General features: G+C 40.5%; 1 protein-coding gene across 9 annotated transcripts in view; it reads right to left on the bottom strand.

Moving 5' to 3' along the window:
• Positions 1-4887: 4887 nt before the first annotated feature.
• REEP2 (receptor accessory protein 2) overlaps positions 4888-20701 on the bottom strand; it is a 31488-nt gene continuing 15674 nt past the window's right edge. For all 9 annotated transcript variants that reach the window (XM_029998317.2, XM_029998318.2, XM_029998316.2 and 6 more), the window contains one exon: positions 4888-18986. In XM_029998317.2, the coding sequence (XP_029854177.1) occupies positions 18912-18986 (75 nt within the window). In that variant the 3' untranslated portion in view covers positions 4888-18911. The remainder of the gene's footprint in view (positions 18987-20701) is intronic.

Here is a 20701-nt window from a genome sequence, read left to right as displayed (position 1 = left end):
ACAGATGCAACATCTGTCTCCAATATATCATAATGTGGCTATTGTTGCCTACTGCTAAGTTTTTAAGATGTACAGAGAAAGATCATATCTATACTTCTCAGTAACTTAGAGAATTTCTTATATTACCCAGTGCTTTATTAGATTAATATGATCTTGCACTTAAAAAATGGACATATTCTCTGTTTCATATTATATACACAAATCACAGTACGGACAAATGGATTGATTATATTTGCCCTGGGAATTCCAAATTAATTTTGTTGTTGACACAGACTCAAAACACCAAATAAACAGACTTATTGTCTTAGTAGAAAGAGATTATTTCAAAGAGCTAGAGCCTACACTTAGAGTAACTGTAAAAAGAAAATTAGATTTGAACACTTTTATGCTGTAAGAAAAATATAAATTAAAGACCTAATTACTAACAAAAAAGGGCCATTTTCCCAGTATGCAGGAAGAGATGAGGAAAATAAATTCTTCTTTCTCTTACCTTTGGGTCTTGTTCAAGCTTACATTTGACATCAGAGTTTTCCTGTTTTCTAGTAAGCCATACATAAATATAAACAGAGCAGGTTTGCACTTTTTTCAAGTCCTACATGGCAAGTTACCTGGAAAAAAGGTAACTAGAAGGTCTTTTCTATCAATGTATATTCTTCCTTTGACTCAGCTTCAGTTGTTCCACAATTAAAGTACCAAGCCAAAACCAGACAATCCAGAGACCCAGACATCAAAGCAACAATGAAATTCTAGCTATTCAGCTTGGAAGTTTAATTTCTGACTGAAGCTAGATTTGGTTTTTTTTGGTAAATAAGCCCCAGGTAATCTTGTCCTTGTCCACGGCAATTGCAAAGCTGGTAAAAGGAAGATTCAAGGCACTTTGCCATTATGGAATAATCTGCTACAGTAGTCTTTCTCATGCTTTTGATGAGCAAGTTGGTGTCGTCTGAGGCAAGAATCATTCATAGCATATTACACTGTAGCTGTATCTACACCGTATCAAAACTATCTTGAATACTTGCCCTGAGATTTCCCACTTACCTTAGTTAACACTGTGCTATTTCTGGTTCCTGGGTGGCCATGGGATAGAAAACATTAATCTGCTCTCTCCAATAAATAGTCTTCAGGAAACAGCCATTCTGCTCTTACTTGGTGACCTCACAACTTTACTGCACTTGCTCTTGCTTGATACCTTTGACACCGTCCCCCAGAACATTCTTGCAGCTAAATTGGAGAGATATGGTTTTGATGGATGGACTATTCAGTGGATAAGGAACTGGCTAGATGGCCGTGTCCAAAGAGTTACAGTCAACGGCTCTATGCCCAAATGGAGATCGTTAACAACCGGTGCCCCTCAGGGGTCCATACTGGGACAGGTACTCTTCAGTTTCTTTATTGATAACATAGACAGTGGAATCGAGTGCACCCTCAACAGGTTTGCAGACAACACCAAGCTGAGTTGTGTCTAGCAGTTGATATGCTGGAGGGAAGGGATGCCATCTAGTAGGACCTTGACATGCCTAAGGAGTGGGCCCACATGAACCTCATGATGTTCAACAAGGCCAAGTGCAAGGTCCCACACCTGGGTTGGGACAACCCCTAATATCAATACAGGCCAGGGAGTGAACGGATTGAAAGCAGTCCTGTGGAAAAGGACTTGGGAATACTGGTAGATGAAAAATTAGATATGAACCAGCAATGTGCACCTGCAGCCCAGAAAGCCATATCGTATCCTGGGCTGCATATAAAGAAGCATGGCCAGCAGGTCAAGAGAGCTGATTCTTCCCCTCTGCTCTACCCCACCTGGTGTCCTGCATCCAGCTCTGGGGTGCCCAGGACAAGACAGACATGGACCTGTTGGAGCAGGTCCAGAGGAGGGCCATGAAAACAATGAGAGGCCTCTCTCCTATGGCACCTCTCCTATGAAGAAAGGCTGAGACAGTTGGGGTTGTTCAGCCTAGAGGAGAGAAGGCTCTGGGGAGACCTTATTGTGGCCTTTCAATATAAAAAGGGGGATCACAAGAAAGACTTTTTACCAGGGCCTGTAGTGACAGGACAAGGGGCAGCGGTGTTAAACTAAAAGAGGATAGGTTTAGACTGGACATAAGGAAGAAGTTTTTTACGATGAGGGTGGTGAGACAGTGGAACAGGTTGCCCAGAGGAGTTGTGGATGCCCCCTCGCTGGAAGTGTCCAAGGTCAGGTTGGATGGGGCTTTGAGCAACCTGGTCTGGTGAAAGATGTCCCTGCCCATGGCAGGGGGGTTGGACTAGGTGAATGTCATGGTTTAAACCCAGCTGGTAACAAAGCACCATGCGGCCGCTCGCTTACTCCCCCCCGCCATGGTAGGATGAGGAGAAAATATAAAGAAAAGCTCGTGGGTTGAGACAAGGACAGGGAGGGATCACTCCCCACTTATGGTCACAGGCAAAAGACAGGCTCAACTTGGGGAAGAAACAAAATCAATTTAATCTGCTACCAATCAAACCAAAACAAGGCTATTAGGAAGTAAAACCCAACCTGAGAACAGCTTCCCCCCTGCCCTCCCGCCTCAACTCCACTCCCGGTTCTCTCCACCTCCTCCCCCCGGCGGCGGACGGGGGCTGGGGTCGGTTCCTCACACCTTGTCTCTGCCGCTCCTTCCTCCTCGGGGGGAGGAGGACTCCTCACTCGTCCCCTGCTCCGCCGAGGGGTCCCTCCCGCGGGAGGCAGCCCTTCACCAGCTTCTCCAGCGCGGGTCCTTTCTGCGGGCCGATCTTCAGTCACAGACTGCTCCAGCGCGGGCTTTCCCGGGGAGTCCCGGCCATCTTGGGGGGCCTCCGCTCCCCCGCTCCCCTCCATGGGCTGGGGGGGACACAGCCTGCCGCCCCACCGCGGGCTGTAGGGGCATCCCCTCCTCCGGCGCACCTCCTCCCCTCCTTCTTCACCGGCCTCGGTACCTGCACGGGGGTTTCACGTTCCAATCTCCTCCCCCACTGCAGGTTTCCCCTCTTAAATCTGTTCTCCCGCAGGTGTTACCGCTGTCACTGATGGGCTCGGCCTGGGCCAGAGGAGGGTCCGACTTGGAGCCGGGGCAGCTTCTCACAGGAGCCACCCCCGGCAGCCCTCCCCCGCTATGAAAAAAACCAGTGGCACACAAACCCATAACAATGATTTTTAAAGGTCCCTTCCAACCTAAATCCTTCTATGAGAAGTGCTTTGGGGCAAATGTTGGGTTATGCATTTGTAGAGTACAAATAAGCAGTTATGCATCTGTAGAGTGCTAAACGCGCATTGCACCTGGTCTATGGCCTTGTCAGGGCAACATTGCTTCTAGAATTCTTGCAATTTGCAGGTGGGTGGGGAAGGAAAGGAAGACCACTCGTCGTTTCCTGGGATTTTTTTGCTTTATCATTTACCATAATACTTTAACTTTGAATTATCATGTATGCTATTAAAAAAAAAAAATCAAGTATTTTAACTGAAATCTGATAAACCCCTTAATTTTAGATGTGTTGCAGCAATGAATTCCACAAGTTAGCAATTATAATGTTAAAAACTCCCATGTATTAGAGACAAACCTTACGTTGTTGCAATGAAAGGAGCTAAATTCACTTTTTCTTATTCCCAGAGTATGCCCAGGGAATTCATTTTCATATTATATAAGGGTTTAACAATACCACCTCCTGTACTTTTTAAGTAGTAGAACAGGAGAAAATACAATGTGGCTGTATTGCACTCACTCTGTTAACCTTCCCATTTGCATTTCCTGACTTTTCTTTTTAGATATTCAACTTCAATGGTACATGAACAGGAGATTTTTGCATTGGATTCAAAAACATTTTAAGTACTTTGAAAAATAAATGTTACAGACATTTTAGCTAGCTAATCTCCTGCCCTACCTCTCAGCAGGTTATTGTTCCTGAATGTGTATTATTTACCTTTTGTTTATTTCTCAAAGTTCATCTGTGCCAAAAATTCCAAAATAAAGCACAAGTCTTGCTTCAAAGAAAATCTGACAGCAAAAAGGACTTTAGAATATTAAAAGATAAACCAATGCTTTAGTACACAGTAAGTTAAAAATCACCATCTCCTGACAGGAACAGTCTTATAGTAGTTAGAATTGTGGTAGACTCACGGGATTTACTAAGTCCAGCTTGTAAAAGCTGAGGAAGGAAGTGTGATTGTAATAAAACTAAAACACAATACAAACATGTCACTAGAGGCAAGGTTCCCCTTCACCTCATGACTGAAATGGCCCAAGTCTGTACTGTATCCTTATCTTGATCTTGGGTTTGCTTAAACTGTTCTATTACTGAATGCTAGGAGTTTTTATCCCAAGCTGAGCAAGAACTCTAAAACCAACCTGACTGAAAGCTCATTGCTGCTTCCTCATTAATATGCCAGAAGGTCTGTATGACATTTCTATGGAATGTCTCCATGCTCTTGGGACTGATGATTCAGTGCAGAGCTGCTTGGAATTTCTACAAAACTTCAAACCTCCTCACTTCTCAAATGGCTTCCTTTTACCAGCCTGTCAAGCTAAACTAAAAATAATTGCTTTGTGTGCAATAACAAGGGGAAGGATGGGAATTTCACAGCACAATGTCTTAGGCAGCTCACTAGAAAGAGGAAGCTGCATTTTCAAGAGCAGCATGAAATGTAATCTCCCATGTTTAATTCTTTTTTCTGCAGTTAGAAAAAGAAATAATGCCAAATTTTAAGGTGCATAGTGAGTAACACTCAAGCTCAAGGAGTATGCAGTTAAGATCTCTGTAAGGTCAATTTGATGAGATTTGTTCCTTGGTTGTCATAGTTCCATGAAAGAGATCAAGGAGAAAGCTGTGCTTAGAACAGGACTTAGTAACTGGCAAAACAGACACGTGAAAGAACTGGAAGTCTCAAAACAAGTGTAAAACAACAGACTAATTTTGGTTTTCACAACACTGTAGAGTTTAGAGACTAACCTCACCACAAATTAAACAGTATTCAATGGAAAAGACCCATTTCAAGAAAATTAATGCCTCATCATACCTCTCAAAATCCAGCAACTGTCCCCACAGGCCTACAGACAGGAAGGTACCAATCTGTGTCCTGTGTGTGATTCTGCTACAAGTCATTCTTTGATTTACAGTAAAATAGAACAGGGACAAAGACAAAAGAAATCATGGGATCCACTGGTTAAGTAGCAGTCAAGGACCTTACAAGCATTCTTCCCATGAGAGATATTTCTTTGTAAACATACTTTCATAAATATGTTTATATGTTTAAAATAACTAGAGTGGGGGGATTCAAAGCCCTCTGCATTCAATACAGGCAAATAAGAACAAATTGACAGAATTTACTGCATGAGAGAGGCCAGTAGTACACTCAAAGACAGCGAGGAATACATGATATTGACTTTTAAGCTTCAGTCACATAATAAGCACCCACTACATGAAAGACAATTATTTCTGGGAATGCTGGGATAAGCGCATTGTATGCATGTTATATATGACATGAAATTATATACTTTAAGCTCCCTCACAGGCAATTTCAGAAGGAAAGGAACAGAGCAATTTTATTAAGAACTTTTACCACATTTAATTATATATCCAGATTTTTAATTTTCCGAGATAACAATTATGTTGAGAAAGACCTACAAAAGTAACAGAAATGTTGAAAAGGAACTGAGCAGAATACTTTAAAACCTGATATGCTTCAGAGTCATTAGCGAATCATATATTAAACCCACAACTAATGCAAGTTAGGATGTATTGTAAAAGCTGTTGAACATAGACATAAAAAACAAAGGAATCTACAATATCTAACAGCTAAATTCCTTTTGATTTCAGGGGTACAGGATAGCATCATCAGAAGGTTTAAAGGAAAATCATGGCAATAAAAGAATTTAAAAAAAAAAAAAAAGGGAAAAGGGAAAAAATGCAACTTGAAAGGACTGTCTTCCAAGAAGAAATAAGGTCTTTAATCACCTGGAAAGAACTCTAGAAAACAAGATGTATTGAGCAGTAAGGAATCATTGGATCAATATTTGATATATATTGTGGCAGCAAGAAAAGATCACTGTATGTGATTTTCATTTGCATAACCTCACATGTGGGGAGAAAGTCATTCTACTTTTAAGGAGTCTACGTTCATTACCGAACGCTTCTGCACAAAAAAGGATTCAGGCAAAATGCACAAAATTCAAATCAGAGTGTATTTTGTAAGACAACATTTAAAGGTTTAGGTTTGTAAAGTTTAGTAAAATACCATCTTCTATGTCCACAAACCCATCTGAGATGCATGATTTGAGATGCATGCACTATAGGAATGACAATGTCAAATTAGGATTAAAGGAATAACTTAACTGAACAATGTATTCAATTACTTCTTTCTTCTTCTATTTTGAGTAGTACTAAAGAGGCCAGGATTTTCCAGACTTCATAGTTCTAATTGTTTATGTTTAACACCTTCCTTCGAGCCACTTTTTCAGCTGGGTGTCTACCACAAATCTGTACATCTGTGTAGTGACTTCATTCAACCAATGAATGTTCCTCTTGGTCAGTGGCTTTGTTGTACCTACATGCTGATTGGTAAGGTCTTCTTTCCCTGCTTCTGTCTTTTGCTTTCTTGTTGCATGGAAATTTACCATAAATCCTGGCACATGAGTTAGCTCACTTTCTGAAAAGAATCCAAATTACTTTGGTGGGACTGTTTCTCCAATTTCGCTGCTAGAACATATAATTAATGAATTCTGTAAAAATCAATTAAGGTTATGACTGCTTTTTTTCCAAGCTGAGTATGTCAGCATTTGCAGTGTTTTTTACTATGATGATGGCAGAAGCTCCATAGCAACAGCATGTTTGCATTCCTTCTGGAACCACATTACTCCTGTATTGTCTATCAAGAAAAACTGTTTTGATATGTATAATCACAGTTATTTAGTTTGCGTGCTGAATAATTTATTCTGATTGAGAGAATAAAGCTTTAACTTAAAAGCTGTGTTTATTTGTCCACAGTTAGCACAGGTTTTACTGCTCCAGCTTTCTTGGAGTTTAGAGTGACAATATTTCTTTGGTGCTAAGGAACTGGAAGCATTGGCTTCCTTCACCTGCAAATCACTAATATACAAACACGTGGAAAAGCTGTTTGGAGAGTTTAAACAGACATTCCCTGAAATAATTCTTCATTGCTCTTGTAGAATCTCTGATCCTTTTCGTTACACATACCCATTTCAAAAGGGTCTTCGCCCACTTAACACTGTCTGAGAAAAGCTTTTCATAAAGTACACACAAGCAAACCAAAACAGATTAGATAAAAAGCAGCCAAATGGCTGGGCACAATTATATGAAATAAAACAATTAATAAACATTTTTAAGGCTAAAACCAGAACACCATGGATATACCATTGCACCCCTGATACTACCACTTATAGCCAGTAGACTAAGAGGCTCTAAAATGAAACTCATGTGTTTCACTGATCATCACCGTAGCATGGTCCATCAGGAAGAACGTGAGGCCTGGTTACCCATGTCAAAGCAAAAGCAGAAGCACAAATACATTATACTCAAGACACTTCATTGCTTTGTATCCTTGTTTTCATTTTGATCCCCGTCTTATGTAGACAAGTGACATATATGATTTAGAAACAATTCTAATGGTTTCTATATGCTAGGAAGAACACAAACCGTCTCCCCTCCAACCAGTAGGAAAAAAGTGTGCCAGCTCAGGACCGGTAATTGTACTCTCATTCCATAGGAAGTCAGCCTGATGAGAACTGCAGAGATCTACTGAATGCACAGAATGGTTCCAAAGCCTCACGGTTATCCATATTACTAAATAATGACAGCTCTAGTGAGTCAACATCGTAAACCAGGACAAACGTTCCTGACCAGATAATCATCTCTGGGATCCAAAAGGATTATCTCCATCGCTGTGCTAGCAGGCTAAGCTGCTTGCCAATCATCTCTAACCTACTACCCACAACTCACAAATTCAGTGGTACTTCACACTCGAGCTTGCTAGCCCAGGAGGAGAAGAGGTTGAAATTCCAGAGTTGCCAGTGTTCTAAAAAACAGGCAAACTCAAAGTCCAAACCCGTGCAACTCATTAACTGCTCCTGTAATCATTCTGCATAGGTCAAGTGCTGTTGTACCGTATTTGAGTGTACAACAAATACATGAATATACACTTGTCCTCTCAGAAAAGTGGGGTTATGAAATGTCACAGACATATACAGAGAGCAAAATAACCACACAATATTTTTTGCATATGCCCAGAAATACAGACAAACACCTTCCATTTACTACATAAACATTTCAGCTTCTGATCACTGGGGTTGGGAATGTCAACTCTGAGCTAGCTGAAACAGAAGCAGCAGCAAATCTGCCTCCTTCATGAGGACATCCATGGAGGTGGAAGGCTGGCAGGTTTGACATTCACAGCATTGGCAGAAAAAACTGACAGCAAGGGTGGGGGGGCAAAGAGAAAGGCTCCACCTACACGACAGTCCCAAAGGAAAACTACACTTGGGGGGAAGGTAGGCTGAATTTCCAAGTCAGAAAGGATTACAACACATTAAAAAACAGAGACTCAGTCCATTACTGCTGTTAAGTTCCAGCTGGAGACCACAGTCCATCAGCTCGAGACCTCAGCACTATCCAAAACACCAAGTAGAAAGATGCCAGTAGAACCCTGCTAGCTGAATTCCTCTCTTATCTCAGTCACTACAACTGCTAGCCCTGACGATGAGCTTTACTCACTAGCAGGGCCTGTGAAGGACCAATTGTTGACGATAGCCACAGGAAATTCTTCTCACAGCCCATTTTTTTCCTCGTAATTTCACACACCCTCTGTGCCTGTTGTCTGCACCACAGGCTTTTCAGTAAGTTCAGTTCTTGCTACCTGCCCTGCAAGACTGCAATTATTTCCTCACCAATCTAATATTTCATGCCTTAGTATAGTAGCTATGTAGTATTGACTAAACATTCACGCTTCTGCACGTGCACCCAGAAACAGATATTCACAATTCTCTACCTTTGCACATATAAATTCTTTCCACCCTCTATCCTCCCCAGAAGTTATTTGCAGTTGCCATTTAAGTAGGTCTCCTAGATACGTAACAGTAATAGAATTTGATTCTACAGTGATCTGTACCTGCAGGAGGGAAAAGGCCACTTAATACACTAGTGATATGAATCCAAGTTCTCAGTTAACAGCTGGGAAGTGGACACAATCTAATTGAGAGGCAACATCTACGTGAGGAAACAAAGCCAGGACAAACCAGATTCTCAAAACTTGCCTTGATTTTTACATGGCAGAAATAGCAGGACTCTGTATTAATTTTCATATCTTTATTCAACAATGGAGAGGTGGGAAAGGCAGAAGACTAAACACATAAGAAAGACATGGAGGTAAATTAAAACTATTTAGGAGCACAGCTTGAGAAGATAACAAAACAGCAGCCTTTTAAAGAAAAACATTCATAGGCATCCATAGTAAGAAACTGGTGTGAGGAAACTTATGTAAACTCAATAGCAAAGAACAAAAAGCCAAACCTGCAACTCAAACCTATTCTAATGACACATGGAGATTTCAATTCAAATTATTCAAGACATTTATCTGTCAAAATAAACTGGAAGTAAAAAGTGAATAATGAACTTCCAGAACCTCTCTCCCCTACCCACATCAACAACTAAGCCTCTATCAAAGCAACTTTTGTCTAGAGGTGCCACCATATACTTGTGTTCAGTTATGCTTGGGGCACCACTTACAAGAGAGACCCAATAAAACAGTAGCAATATGTAATATTCAAAATTTAGTCCTTGGATGATGCTTTTTTTGTCTTGTCAGCTACTATGATCTTCAGGAAGTTGATACAGCCTGAACAGATACAGCATAATAAGCTTTTCCAAACACTCTTTAACCCCAAAAGAAGAGCTGTATTTACAGGTTCATGACCCTTACGCCTCAGAGGGGAACTTGGCCAGGAAAGCTGCTTCTAGCAGAAATGTCAAAATAACCGAGAAGGGAAATAAGGATTAGCTTCCACCCTGTGGAATGCAAGCACATCTGCATCGATAAAGCCTTTTGTATCGTATTCTGGGAAGAAATGGAAGAAAAACAATGGGTCCTAATGAGAGCAAAAGAGCAAGATATCAAAGAGATAATACACGATTTTCTTTAATGGTCTTCACAAAAAAGAATGTAAAGGGATACCTAGAAAAAGTCTGGCTAACAAAGCAAGCATAACACGAGATTAGGATGCCTTAGGGTTTCCTACATTTAAGTCATTATACTGCAGCAAGTGACCATACTTTTAATGACTCTACAAAAAACTAGTGAAAAAATTCAAACTCCCTTTCCCCCCCAAAACCCCCAGTAACCCAGTCATTTAACATCACCGTGCTTCAGAGCATGGTGACAGTGTCAGGAACAGGCTTTTCCAATGTGTGTGTTAATTCCAGACTGCCCACCGGTCCTCCGATAAGACTTAGCAGTATCAGAGACAGGAGACTGGACGAGCTGAAACAATTCAGTTTGAGCTGGCTTTTGCTCTGTTTTCCCTTTTCTGAGGCAACAGTCTTTGAGCACCACAGTGGCTCTACTGATTAGTTAATATATTCCTGTGGCAAATACAGAATGGTCACAACAGCTGGCTTTTACAAAAATTAGCTTTTAAATGCAGTTTAGATTATATTTAATTCAAGATATTCATCGCCCCAAATTAGCAAACGATAGCAGCAATGCTGTAATTTCCATTAAGTTGCTAGATTCCCCAGTAGGGCCTAGGAAAAAGAGAAAGCTTGGAAAATGCTGTGATTTGGCTTTGGCTAAACTTACATCCAGCACATTTCCTTATAAAACTGACAATGAGTGCTGCTAGTAGAGCGCCTTTACATTAGCTCTACGCTGGCAGAGATAGCCATTCACTAAATATGAGGCTTAGTCATGAGAGCCATTCCTACCACCCTCTATTATGTATTAATTTTTTATAAATGTAACTCTTTAAATCATTACTAAGCGTTTCCTATAATGCAATAAATGTTCTTGGGGTCTCAACTATGTCAGGGCAATCCACAACTTATAGCTGAAATTTAGCACCTGCCTGAAAGCACTATGTTGTTTATTTAACTCTGATCATATGATGGAAAAATAGAACAGAAACATACACATTTTTTTATTTTTAAAATTTTTTTTAAGAAGTCTGACAATAAAGAATCCCCAGCCCTATTCTAAATTCTATTTCTCTTTCCTACAGTGACCTCCTGGTATGTCCTGGACCTTTCTTCAGTCTGTAAGTCTCCATCTATGATGTTGCAGATAAAAGACCTCCTCTTTCTTAACGTCAGAAAGAATCTCAGACTGTCTCATTATGTTCCTATTAGGATTTCCATATACGTTGAGATGCAAGGTTAGACAGTCTATATACATACCTCTTGCTGCTTCTGCACAGCCTTCTGGCGTATCAGGCACTCCTCCCAGTTTTGTTATCAGCAAACTTGCTGAGGGTATACTCTCTGCCCCATCACCCAGATCATTAATGAAGATGTCAAACAGGACTAGACCCAGTATTGAGCCCTGGGGTATGCTGCTAGCTGCTGGCCTCCAGTCAGACCTCCTGGGACTGATCACCACTCTCTGGGCCTGGCCGTTCAGCCAGTTTTTTTATCCACCTCACTGTCTGCTCATCCAGCCCATACTTCATCAGCTTTTCTATAAAAATCTTATGTGACACAATGTCAACATCCCTTGTACCCATATGATCTTGTATGGTTAAGAAATAAAAAAGTCAGTATTTTTTCCTGAAATGCTTGCACCATTAAAAAAGAACAAACCTGTCTGTTCTTCAGAATGCTAACTCTCTGTTGCCATGGTCACAAACTACCATAGTAACCATTAGATACATCTGTATTTTTAGATTAAAATTGCTTCTATTTTCACAGAATATAGATCCAATTGAAAGAAACTACTCATTCTTACCAGGAAATACTACAAAATTCAGAGTATAAATTAGGGCAACACTACTGAATACACAAACACACAGAAAACTAGTTAATTGCAAAAGGGGGAGGAATAAATCACAAACATTGCCATTTACAGAGCCGCTTCCTGCAGCTAGAAAATGGTTTGAATGGACAACAAAAAGATCTGAGGACAGTTATTCTCTAACACTATTGTCTCAGCAAGCCTCACTGCAAAGTGGCTCAATTAGAAAGCCTGGCAAGCTTAAATAGCCTTTTTAGTCAGGGGTTAACTGCAGTATTACTTCATATTTTTCCATTAGAGCCCCAGTTTGTTCCCTCCCTCCGTCCCTCCCCCCCATTCCTAAACAGGACCTTCACTCTCATACATAGGAAATATCGACGTTCAACCTGTCATAATTCAACTGTTATCAGCAAGTCTCTGCTCTCTCATTTTCAGTGACAGTACGTTACGCCTATACCCTCTGGTGGACAAAAAGAGCAATTCACAACCCTCCCTGTGCCTTACTGCCTTTAGATCAGCACCGTGCTAACAGGAACTTTGTCATGAAAATGCTGAATCAAAACCAAGCATCGCTACATAGTCTCTAATTTCTGCACTTCAAGGAAGGTCCTTCAGTCATCTTTACCTGGCTAGATCTGTCTCAGCTTCTCCATTTTCTTACTGGGCTTTCATTCAACCAACACTGTCTCATACATAGCTCAGCATGCCTGAATTTAGACATGAATTCATGGTCACATATCAAAATAAAAATTTCATTTATCTCAATGTGACATTCACAACATTTGAGAAATAATCTAACAGAAGAGTCAAAAGTGAGGAGTCCATCAACTCAGTGCTTTCACAAAAAGGCAGCAGCATGAATACAAAAGGTTTGTATTCAACACTAGGTTTGGTGATCAGGATAATTTACCTCCTAATTTTATAGTCACCAAAAATTTTCAACTTGCTTTCTTCTTCATAAGTTGCTAAGCATTACTTAGGATAAAAAATTAGTTCCCTTATAAGTAAAAATTTCATACGCTTGCGACCCAGCCTGACTCTCCTCCCTGACCTGACTGAAACAAAGAACATGACTGAATTCCCCATCTTTGGTAAGTCAGCATAGCAATGCATTTCTACTGCTGCCACAAATCTTTTAGATAGTCTCAGACAGTTATATATTACAGAAGACTTGAACTCTTCCCCCTTTAGAGTTCACTCACTTTTGCAGCCTTCCCACAAATATTACTTCTAACATTATTTGGCTAAATGCAGACAGAATGCTCTTGTCCAAAGGGTCTGCAGTAAGCATATTTCAGCCAGAAGCCACTGCAAGAAAAGGGAAATACATCAAACTATGCTACTGGCAATAGATGCTCAGATTCCACCTGGGAATCCAGCCTTAGGCCTTGTTGTACAAGTCACTGTATGATTCTAGGTCATAGGATTAAATAATGGAAAAAGGCTAACTTTCAGCTCTAAAAGACAGTATTTTTCATATCTCCAGAGTCAGCAAAATGGAAGTAGTCCCTTGCTTAATAAGATAAAACATAAGAAACATAACCAGGTCATGAAGGGACAGGAGCTAAGAAACAGAGCAAGGAAGCAACACTGCTTGCAAGGGGTTTACAAGAAGGTTTTAAGCAAAGAAGCAGCAAAGACCTAAACTTACCTGCAAAACTGCAGAAAAAAACAGCCAATTTTTTGCCACTGCTTCTTTTCACTTCATATTATTTTGATTCCAGTTCTCATCAGAAATAGAGCACTGGCAATTCTGACATTGAATTTTCTATATCTACAGATAGCTGTTCATGTGAGCAGAGCAAAGTCCAGCATTTGGTTCATCCCAACATGTAGGCTTTGTGGGGGGTGGTAATTTCCCTAATGAATGTATGCTCTGGAGCTCCCTGATGGTGCTTGCCCAGCATAACATATCTACTAGAAAGTGATGCAAGATACTTGATATTTTTCTGGTCCTCCCTGCAGATCAGCTACCTGCTGAGGTAAAATTCAAACTTGATTGTTCTGAAGTGATGAAAGGTTCAAGAATCTCAATGCATGTAGCTCAAGCTCAGCTTAGGAAGGTAAGACACAGAGGGAGAGGTGCTGTAAGAGAGAAATCAGGCTCTAACCTGTTTAGAGTTTAAGTATTGCTTGAGGATCAGAAAGCCGGCGGTATTTCCTGGACAACTCTGTACTGTACACAGCCCATTTGCCACTCTACTTCTATCTCACAAGACAGGTTCTTAGCTGCTATGCAGGTTTATTGTCTTCATTTACTGTTCAAACCAATTGTTCTCACAAGTTACTCTGCACACCTCTTAAGATCTCTTCTGAAGGCTCTAGACTTCTTAACAATACCTTTAAGTAACATAAGACTGAGTTATGTTTATAGTGTCTTGTAATAGTGCCAAATTCCAGATGAAAGGTGACCAGGAATCCTTTCTCCTCAGTAACGCTAAAGTACATCCCCATACAGCATATGCATTTCTGCACATACCAGCTCTTAAACATTAAATTCAGTAGCCTCCAGCCCACAAATAGCACAGAGGAACTCCTGGGCAACTGGCTCCATGTGGCCCTACTTGAGCAGGGAGGTTGAACCAGATGACCTCCAAAGGTCCCTTCCAACTCCGATGACTCTGATTCTATGAGCTCATATAGCTTCAGAATACTTTGCTGGTTTTCCATGTTATCTGACTTTATAGGGCAACTCAGAAAGCAGCACCACAAGATGCTTCAGCCAACTGGCACATTACAAATTCTTAGTGGGTAAGAAAAGCTATAGCACTGACCAGTTACATAGAAAGATGTGATTCAGCATCTCCCCAGCAAGTAGCAGAGTAATGTGATAATACATTGTCCCCGTCAGAAAGAAGGGTATTTTTTTTTCCCCCCTAGATTTCCCTCTTAGGCAGTAAGCCACACTTTCCAGCATTATATGCAAATTTGGAAGACACGATAGGAAAACTCAGCTCAATTCAACAGCTGCTCTCAAGCATATAATGACACTTCACAGTTAACATGCAAGCCTCCTTGATACAATGCTATGTGCAGATCAGAGAACCAGCAGAGTATTCCATAGTTATCCCGCTTTCCTTTTAAGGCACTATATTTCCTGGTGATTAAGATGGTAAAGAATAAATAACAATTTTTGGAAAGTTTGGGTTCTCTAGAAATCTTGCTTTTCAAGGCAGAAATGACTTGGCCTTATATTGTGAGAGAATCATACTTCCAAGGAGGATGTATAAAAGAGAAAGCCCAGCACTGCAAACATACAATAAACAGAACTCAATTCACTAAAATGGGGGAACGTGTAGCTTCCCCAGAGCAAGATTTGCAATTTTAAGAACACCAGCATCCCTCTCTCTAATACACCCTCTACCTACCAAGGAAGTTAATCTAGTCTAAAAGAAATCAGTCCCCCATACTCAGAAATGTAAGGCTGGAGAATTGGCAGAAACTCAATTAAGAACAGTAAGAAATTAAGATGTTTAGTTGAAGTCTAAGGTTTAAAACCTGATAGTAGTCTCCCCTTATTTTCCTATTTCTTACCCACCATGGAGGATACTGCCAAGCAAGAAAACATTTTTTTTCCCTTTTATGCAGCAAATCATGAAGTTTTTCAGAAGGGAAACCACATTTCACTATTTTCTTTTCCAACAGCAGAACACTGACTCATAGTATTATAAAGTGTGGAGGTACAGCATTTCTTTCCAAAAGGCAGTCATGGCTTCACTTTGTATCTCATGGTACAGCTATTTTAGGATAACTTTTAGGCACAGAAAGTTTGACACACACATACCACCCCCCACCCAACTTCAGGTATCATTTTCTCTTACTGCTCTTCCCTCTGTGCCCAGGAATATTAGGAAAGGGGTATAAACGCTTACTGAACACAATGGGTTCTACTGCTAGGTGAAGATTTAACCATTTGCTTAATTGCACAATGAAGCCCACGGATGATACTGAAGAGAAACTACATTCCAGCATTTCCTGGTGAAAACACTGAACAACAGCTGATAAAAGCATTTTATCAAAACAGCACATTCAGCGTTCTCATTAACAAGAGAATTTCTATGCAAGACCATGCCATCCAATGCAGAACTATATCTAGAAACTCACTAAGAGGTCACGTGGGTGGTGGCAGATCTGCAGAGGTTTTTGATCAAGCAGAGCACAACCTAGCAGTCACATTTGTACTGGAAGAAGAAAATAGTGTCCATGCTAAGACATTGTTCTTGCTCTGGGTAAGTTCTGCTGCTTGACATCATCAGCTTCATATCACACACTAGATAATAGTCCCCGACTCTACTCCAGACCCTCTCCTACAATCAGAAGTCATTTCACTCCCCTGTACAACAAAACTCAGAGTAAGACTGACCCGTACTTACCCACAGGCTAATGACATCAAGCATCAATGCTAAGTAAAAGATACTTAGCACAGGACCTAGCTCAGGAAGACAAAGGTAAATCCAAATGCCAAAACTGAGTCTTCAGAAATTCTTCCTGTGCTTCAAAGCAGGAAGAGTTACTACAAATGACCTGATTCTAGAAAACATTCTGGAAAGTCACTGTATGAAAACCGAGTAATCCAAGACTATCACAATGCATGCACAAGGAAAGGGCATGAAGATCAGCATTAAGGGGAGACTAACCAATCCTTGGCTTCCAAATCAAGTCCCTCACAATGATTTACATAAATAATTTGCTATGGAAATTTTTAGTTAAAAAAAAGTCAAGAAATGTGGTCATAGAGATACTCGGTATATAGAGAATAATGGTTCTATGTTGTTCAATACAGTAAAAACTAGGACAGCAATTCCTCACAACTGATCTTCCACATAATCAGTAAAGATTTTTATCCCTCATATGGAGAGAGGAATTTCCTTTGGAAACAGAAAGAATTCTTGCTTCAGGACATGCCTTTGCATATACTAGTGAGACACGTATACAGTGTTTGCTAACAAACTAAAAAGAACAAAATACTTGGGTTTTTTTGTGAAACTCAAAGACAAATCAAGGATTTTCTACTGGCTTCTGGATAAGGCCTTGTGGATAATTTAGGACAAGTATTTTGGACAAGACGCAAGTTTCTGACATCGTCTGTCAAGACTTCAGTTTTTAAAAGCTACAAATAAAAGTAAAACAACTTAATTGGTTTCCTAAAATAACTAGTCAGTTCATAACAATTTGCCACCAACACAATGGGAAAGAAGAAAAATTCAGTCCTAAACTTCAACTTTACAAACATCTGAAGGGCTATTCTTTAGGACAGAAATACTTGTGGAACGTTACTTGCAGAAGTGCTTATATACATTGTCAACAGCAAAATACTGGGCTCTGTGAAGAATCCACCTGCAATTTCAGAAATGTGAGAGCAAAAGACGTGGGCAAACACAAATGCCTACACCTTGAGCTAAGAATGGTCTTCAGTAGGGAAGGAGGAGCCAGGTTCCTTTGATAACTAGTTTCAGTAAAGATTAAGACCATCAAGCATTCATTCAGACAACCATGTCTATAATGGTGCTCTCCCCATTATAGGTCTCAACAACAGGAACCCTACTCATCTCAAATTCCCATTGACTCTGTTGGCATGTGTACGGGGGATCTCCCCCTAACAATGTTCAACAGATTAGAATCCAGTATGGCTTGGCATGATGCAAATTTTCTCTGCAGCACTGCAATTCCACTCCCACAATACATATTCTACATTCAATGTAGTTCTGTCCCAAATGTGTTACATATTGCTCAAGTCTCAGGACACTGATAAACATTGCACATGGTCAGACAGAAAATTTGTGCAAGGGCTGCAGCAGGATAAAGGAAGAGGACTGATTAATCACAGTATTGTGCCCTACTCCCTGCTTTTTATCCCCCACAAATGCAATCCTGGAATTAGCAAAATTCATACCTCAGCTATTTATCAGTTCTCATGCCCTGAGGACTGGATCTCCTAAAGCTGAGAGATAAGGGCTTCTGAAATTCTCAAGTATGCCCACAGACTATTGAGCCAGATTTTCCCCAGTCATCTGCTAGAATGAAAGAATTTGTCCATAGTAACAAGCACCAGGATGACATGGAATTCAACCACTAAATAGCAAACCAACAGCCTCCCTGACAAGCTTTCCCACTGCATGGGACTTGCCTCACTCTGATACTCTCACAGGAATCGAAGTGAACAACAGAACCCAAAATAAAATTCAAGTAGCTTCAAAAAGAGGCAAAATCTTACGGATGCCCAGCTTTCCTTCTCAATAGTTAACTTTTACAGATACCTGTGTCTACTCCATCACATGTGCATATAACAGCACATTTTCTTCATTACTCAGTTTTTCAATTATCTCCCTTCACCTTCCAGAAAAAAATAAAATAAAAACCCAATCTCTTCATCTTCCAGTACTAGTAATGGGAATCTAGCATACTCCTCCTCCCATAAGCTAGTCCTCTATGTTCAAAAGCACTCAGCATACATCATTTCAGTCACGTTCTCAAAGGGAACGGACATGACAGGTATGGTCCATTCTTAAGGAAGATGAATCATGGTGGGCACTTCTTAACAACACACAGCTGCAGAAGAATACCCAGAGCAAGATAAGACATTTTAGGGAGCCACCCACCCCCGTGGAACTCCAGTGTCTAATATTTTTCCAGCTTCTGTGCAATGGATGTCTCTAACCCTAGTCAGTTCTTCCAGCAAAGATTCTCCCCAACTAGGGTTATACAGTGGGAATTCCAAAGCAACAGGCTATGTACAGACATATCAGCATTCCCTCCAACAGAGAAATGAAAGGGAGAAAATTCCTGAGGATGTGTATCCTCTACTCCGTTTTCTGAATCCCAGCCTCCCCCTTGCCTTGGAATGAGCTCTACAAAGCAGTATCTGTTATGTACATGAATCTCAACTCCCTTCCTTTGGGGAGTTTCCCCTCAAAAGGGACAGGTAAATCCCGGGACAGAGACAGGTGCTGGGGAGGGGGAGGTCTCCTTAGGATGACTCGCCAGAAGCAAGAGAGCCTGCAGCTTTCTTCTTAGGGCGGGCTTTCACACTTCTTACTGGAAGCTGAGAAAGAGAGGCATCTTAGGTTAGTTTACTTTAACACCTAAATGTCTAACAGAAAGACACAAAAATGCAGAGTGAAAATAGGACAAAACAACTACAACACGATGACCCTATTCATGTCATCTGTTGTTTCAAAAAGGCTATTTAACCATTCCATTTGTTTTTGGTTAGTAAACAAATCACTCTGAGCATATCCATCAAATAGTAACCAGGAGAAGACATTCTAAAACAGGACAAGTGTGATAATAAAATCAAAGTCAGCTGTCTCGAGAAAAGATTAGACATAGCGATATTTCAAACTGGTAACATTCACATAAACTTCACTGCTATAACTTTTCTGCTTCTTGACTGCCATCCCAAACGCTGTTCTCTGAAAGATGTAGAAACATCTTGAACTAGTTTGCACACTTTACTCCAGTGTCCTTTTTTCTAGATATTGGCAAGAAGAGTACATTTATGATCTACAAAGCATTCAGGCCTTCCAGGCAATCTCGGCGATCTCAGTCAAAGACCTCCTACAATTTCTACATCTGAACCAAAGATCCAAACAGACTGAGCATAAAAAACAATATGCCTGCAAAGGGCTTTATCAGAATTTCTGTATTCACAATAAACAGTATAGAAGAGTCATTACTGTTTTTTCACAGGTTCACTTTAAAAATTCTTCCCTAGGAAGCTTAGAATCAAATTTTGTTCCTCTTGTTTCCCTGCTCCTGTCTAATATGCTAGAGAAGAAAGCAGAGGTGTCAACTCAGAAGCAAGCCTTGGGAATTTAAAAAAGATCCAGGCTGATTTAAAATGCATCTTTAGACATACATGTCCATCCTTGGAGATATTCAAAAGTGATCTGGACATGGGCCTGGGAAACCGGCTCTAGATGGCCTTGCTTGAGCAGTGGGCTTGGACCAGATGATCTCCAGAGGTCCCCTCCAACCTCAGCTATTCTGTGATTCTGTTACAAAGAGTACTTAGTCACATGCAAAGGTGTCCTGTACACTGTAAAATCAGGTTAACAGTAGGACTTAAAATTAAGCAATTACTTTCCTCCAAATTATTTAATATTTAGCCTGAAAAGCTCAACAATGTGAGCCACTCATATAGCACTCTATCTTAAATAAAAATAGAAAATAAAATTAGGAGTCTGAGTTGAATCAAGCAAATAGGACCCCAACTTCACAAAAAGAGAGAAGCATTTTATCACATATAAATCAAGCCACAAGAAACATTCAAGTACGAGTCAAAACCTGGAAAGTGGCACCTCAAAGCGCATATTCTACAAAACACATCAATGGCTGAAAAAAAGATTGTTAAGCTAAAATGGCTCTTGGACACAACTGCATTTATTTTCGTGTATGGTTTGTTTTAATAATAAGAATACAGGCAACTCATGTCCCATCTGAATGGCTGTAAATATCCTAGATGATCACATGGACATATGGAGGGCACAGCTCAACAATGACTAGTTACCCAAACTTCAAGACAAAACCCTGGGGTGGGGGAGAGCAGGGGGGATGGGGAGTGGGGTGTGTGTGTGTGTGCGCGCGTGCGTGCGTGTGTAATTATGTTTTCGCCATATCTAATATGCAGAAGTCCAGGAAAGCCTACAAGGGTACAGAACCGCTGGATTTCAGATGAGGAGAACGTGGCTGTCCTAGGGATAAATGTCACAGTAGTATTATATATTCAAACTGTAACAGACAGGAGAGAGGATATAG

The sequence above is a fragment of the Aquila chrysaetos genome, chromosome 22 (assembly GCF_900496995.4).
Source record: "Aquila chrysaetos chrysaetos chromosome 22, bAquChr1.4, whole genome shotgun sequence".
NCBI classification, from domain to species: Eukaryota; Metazoa; Chordata; class Aves; order Accipitriformes; family Accipitridae; genus Aquila; species Aquila chrysaetos.
Note: the sequence above shows the minus strand (reverse complement) of the source record. Positions and strands in the feature narration are given on the sequence as shown.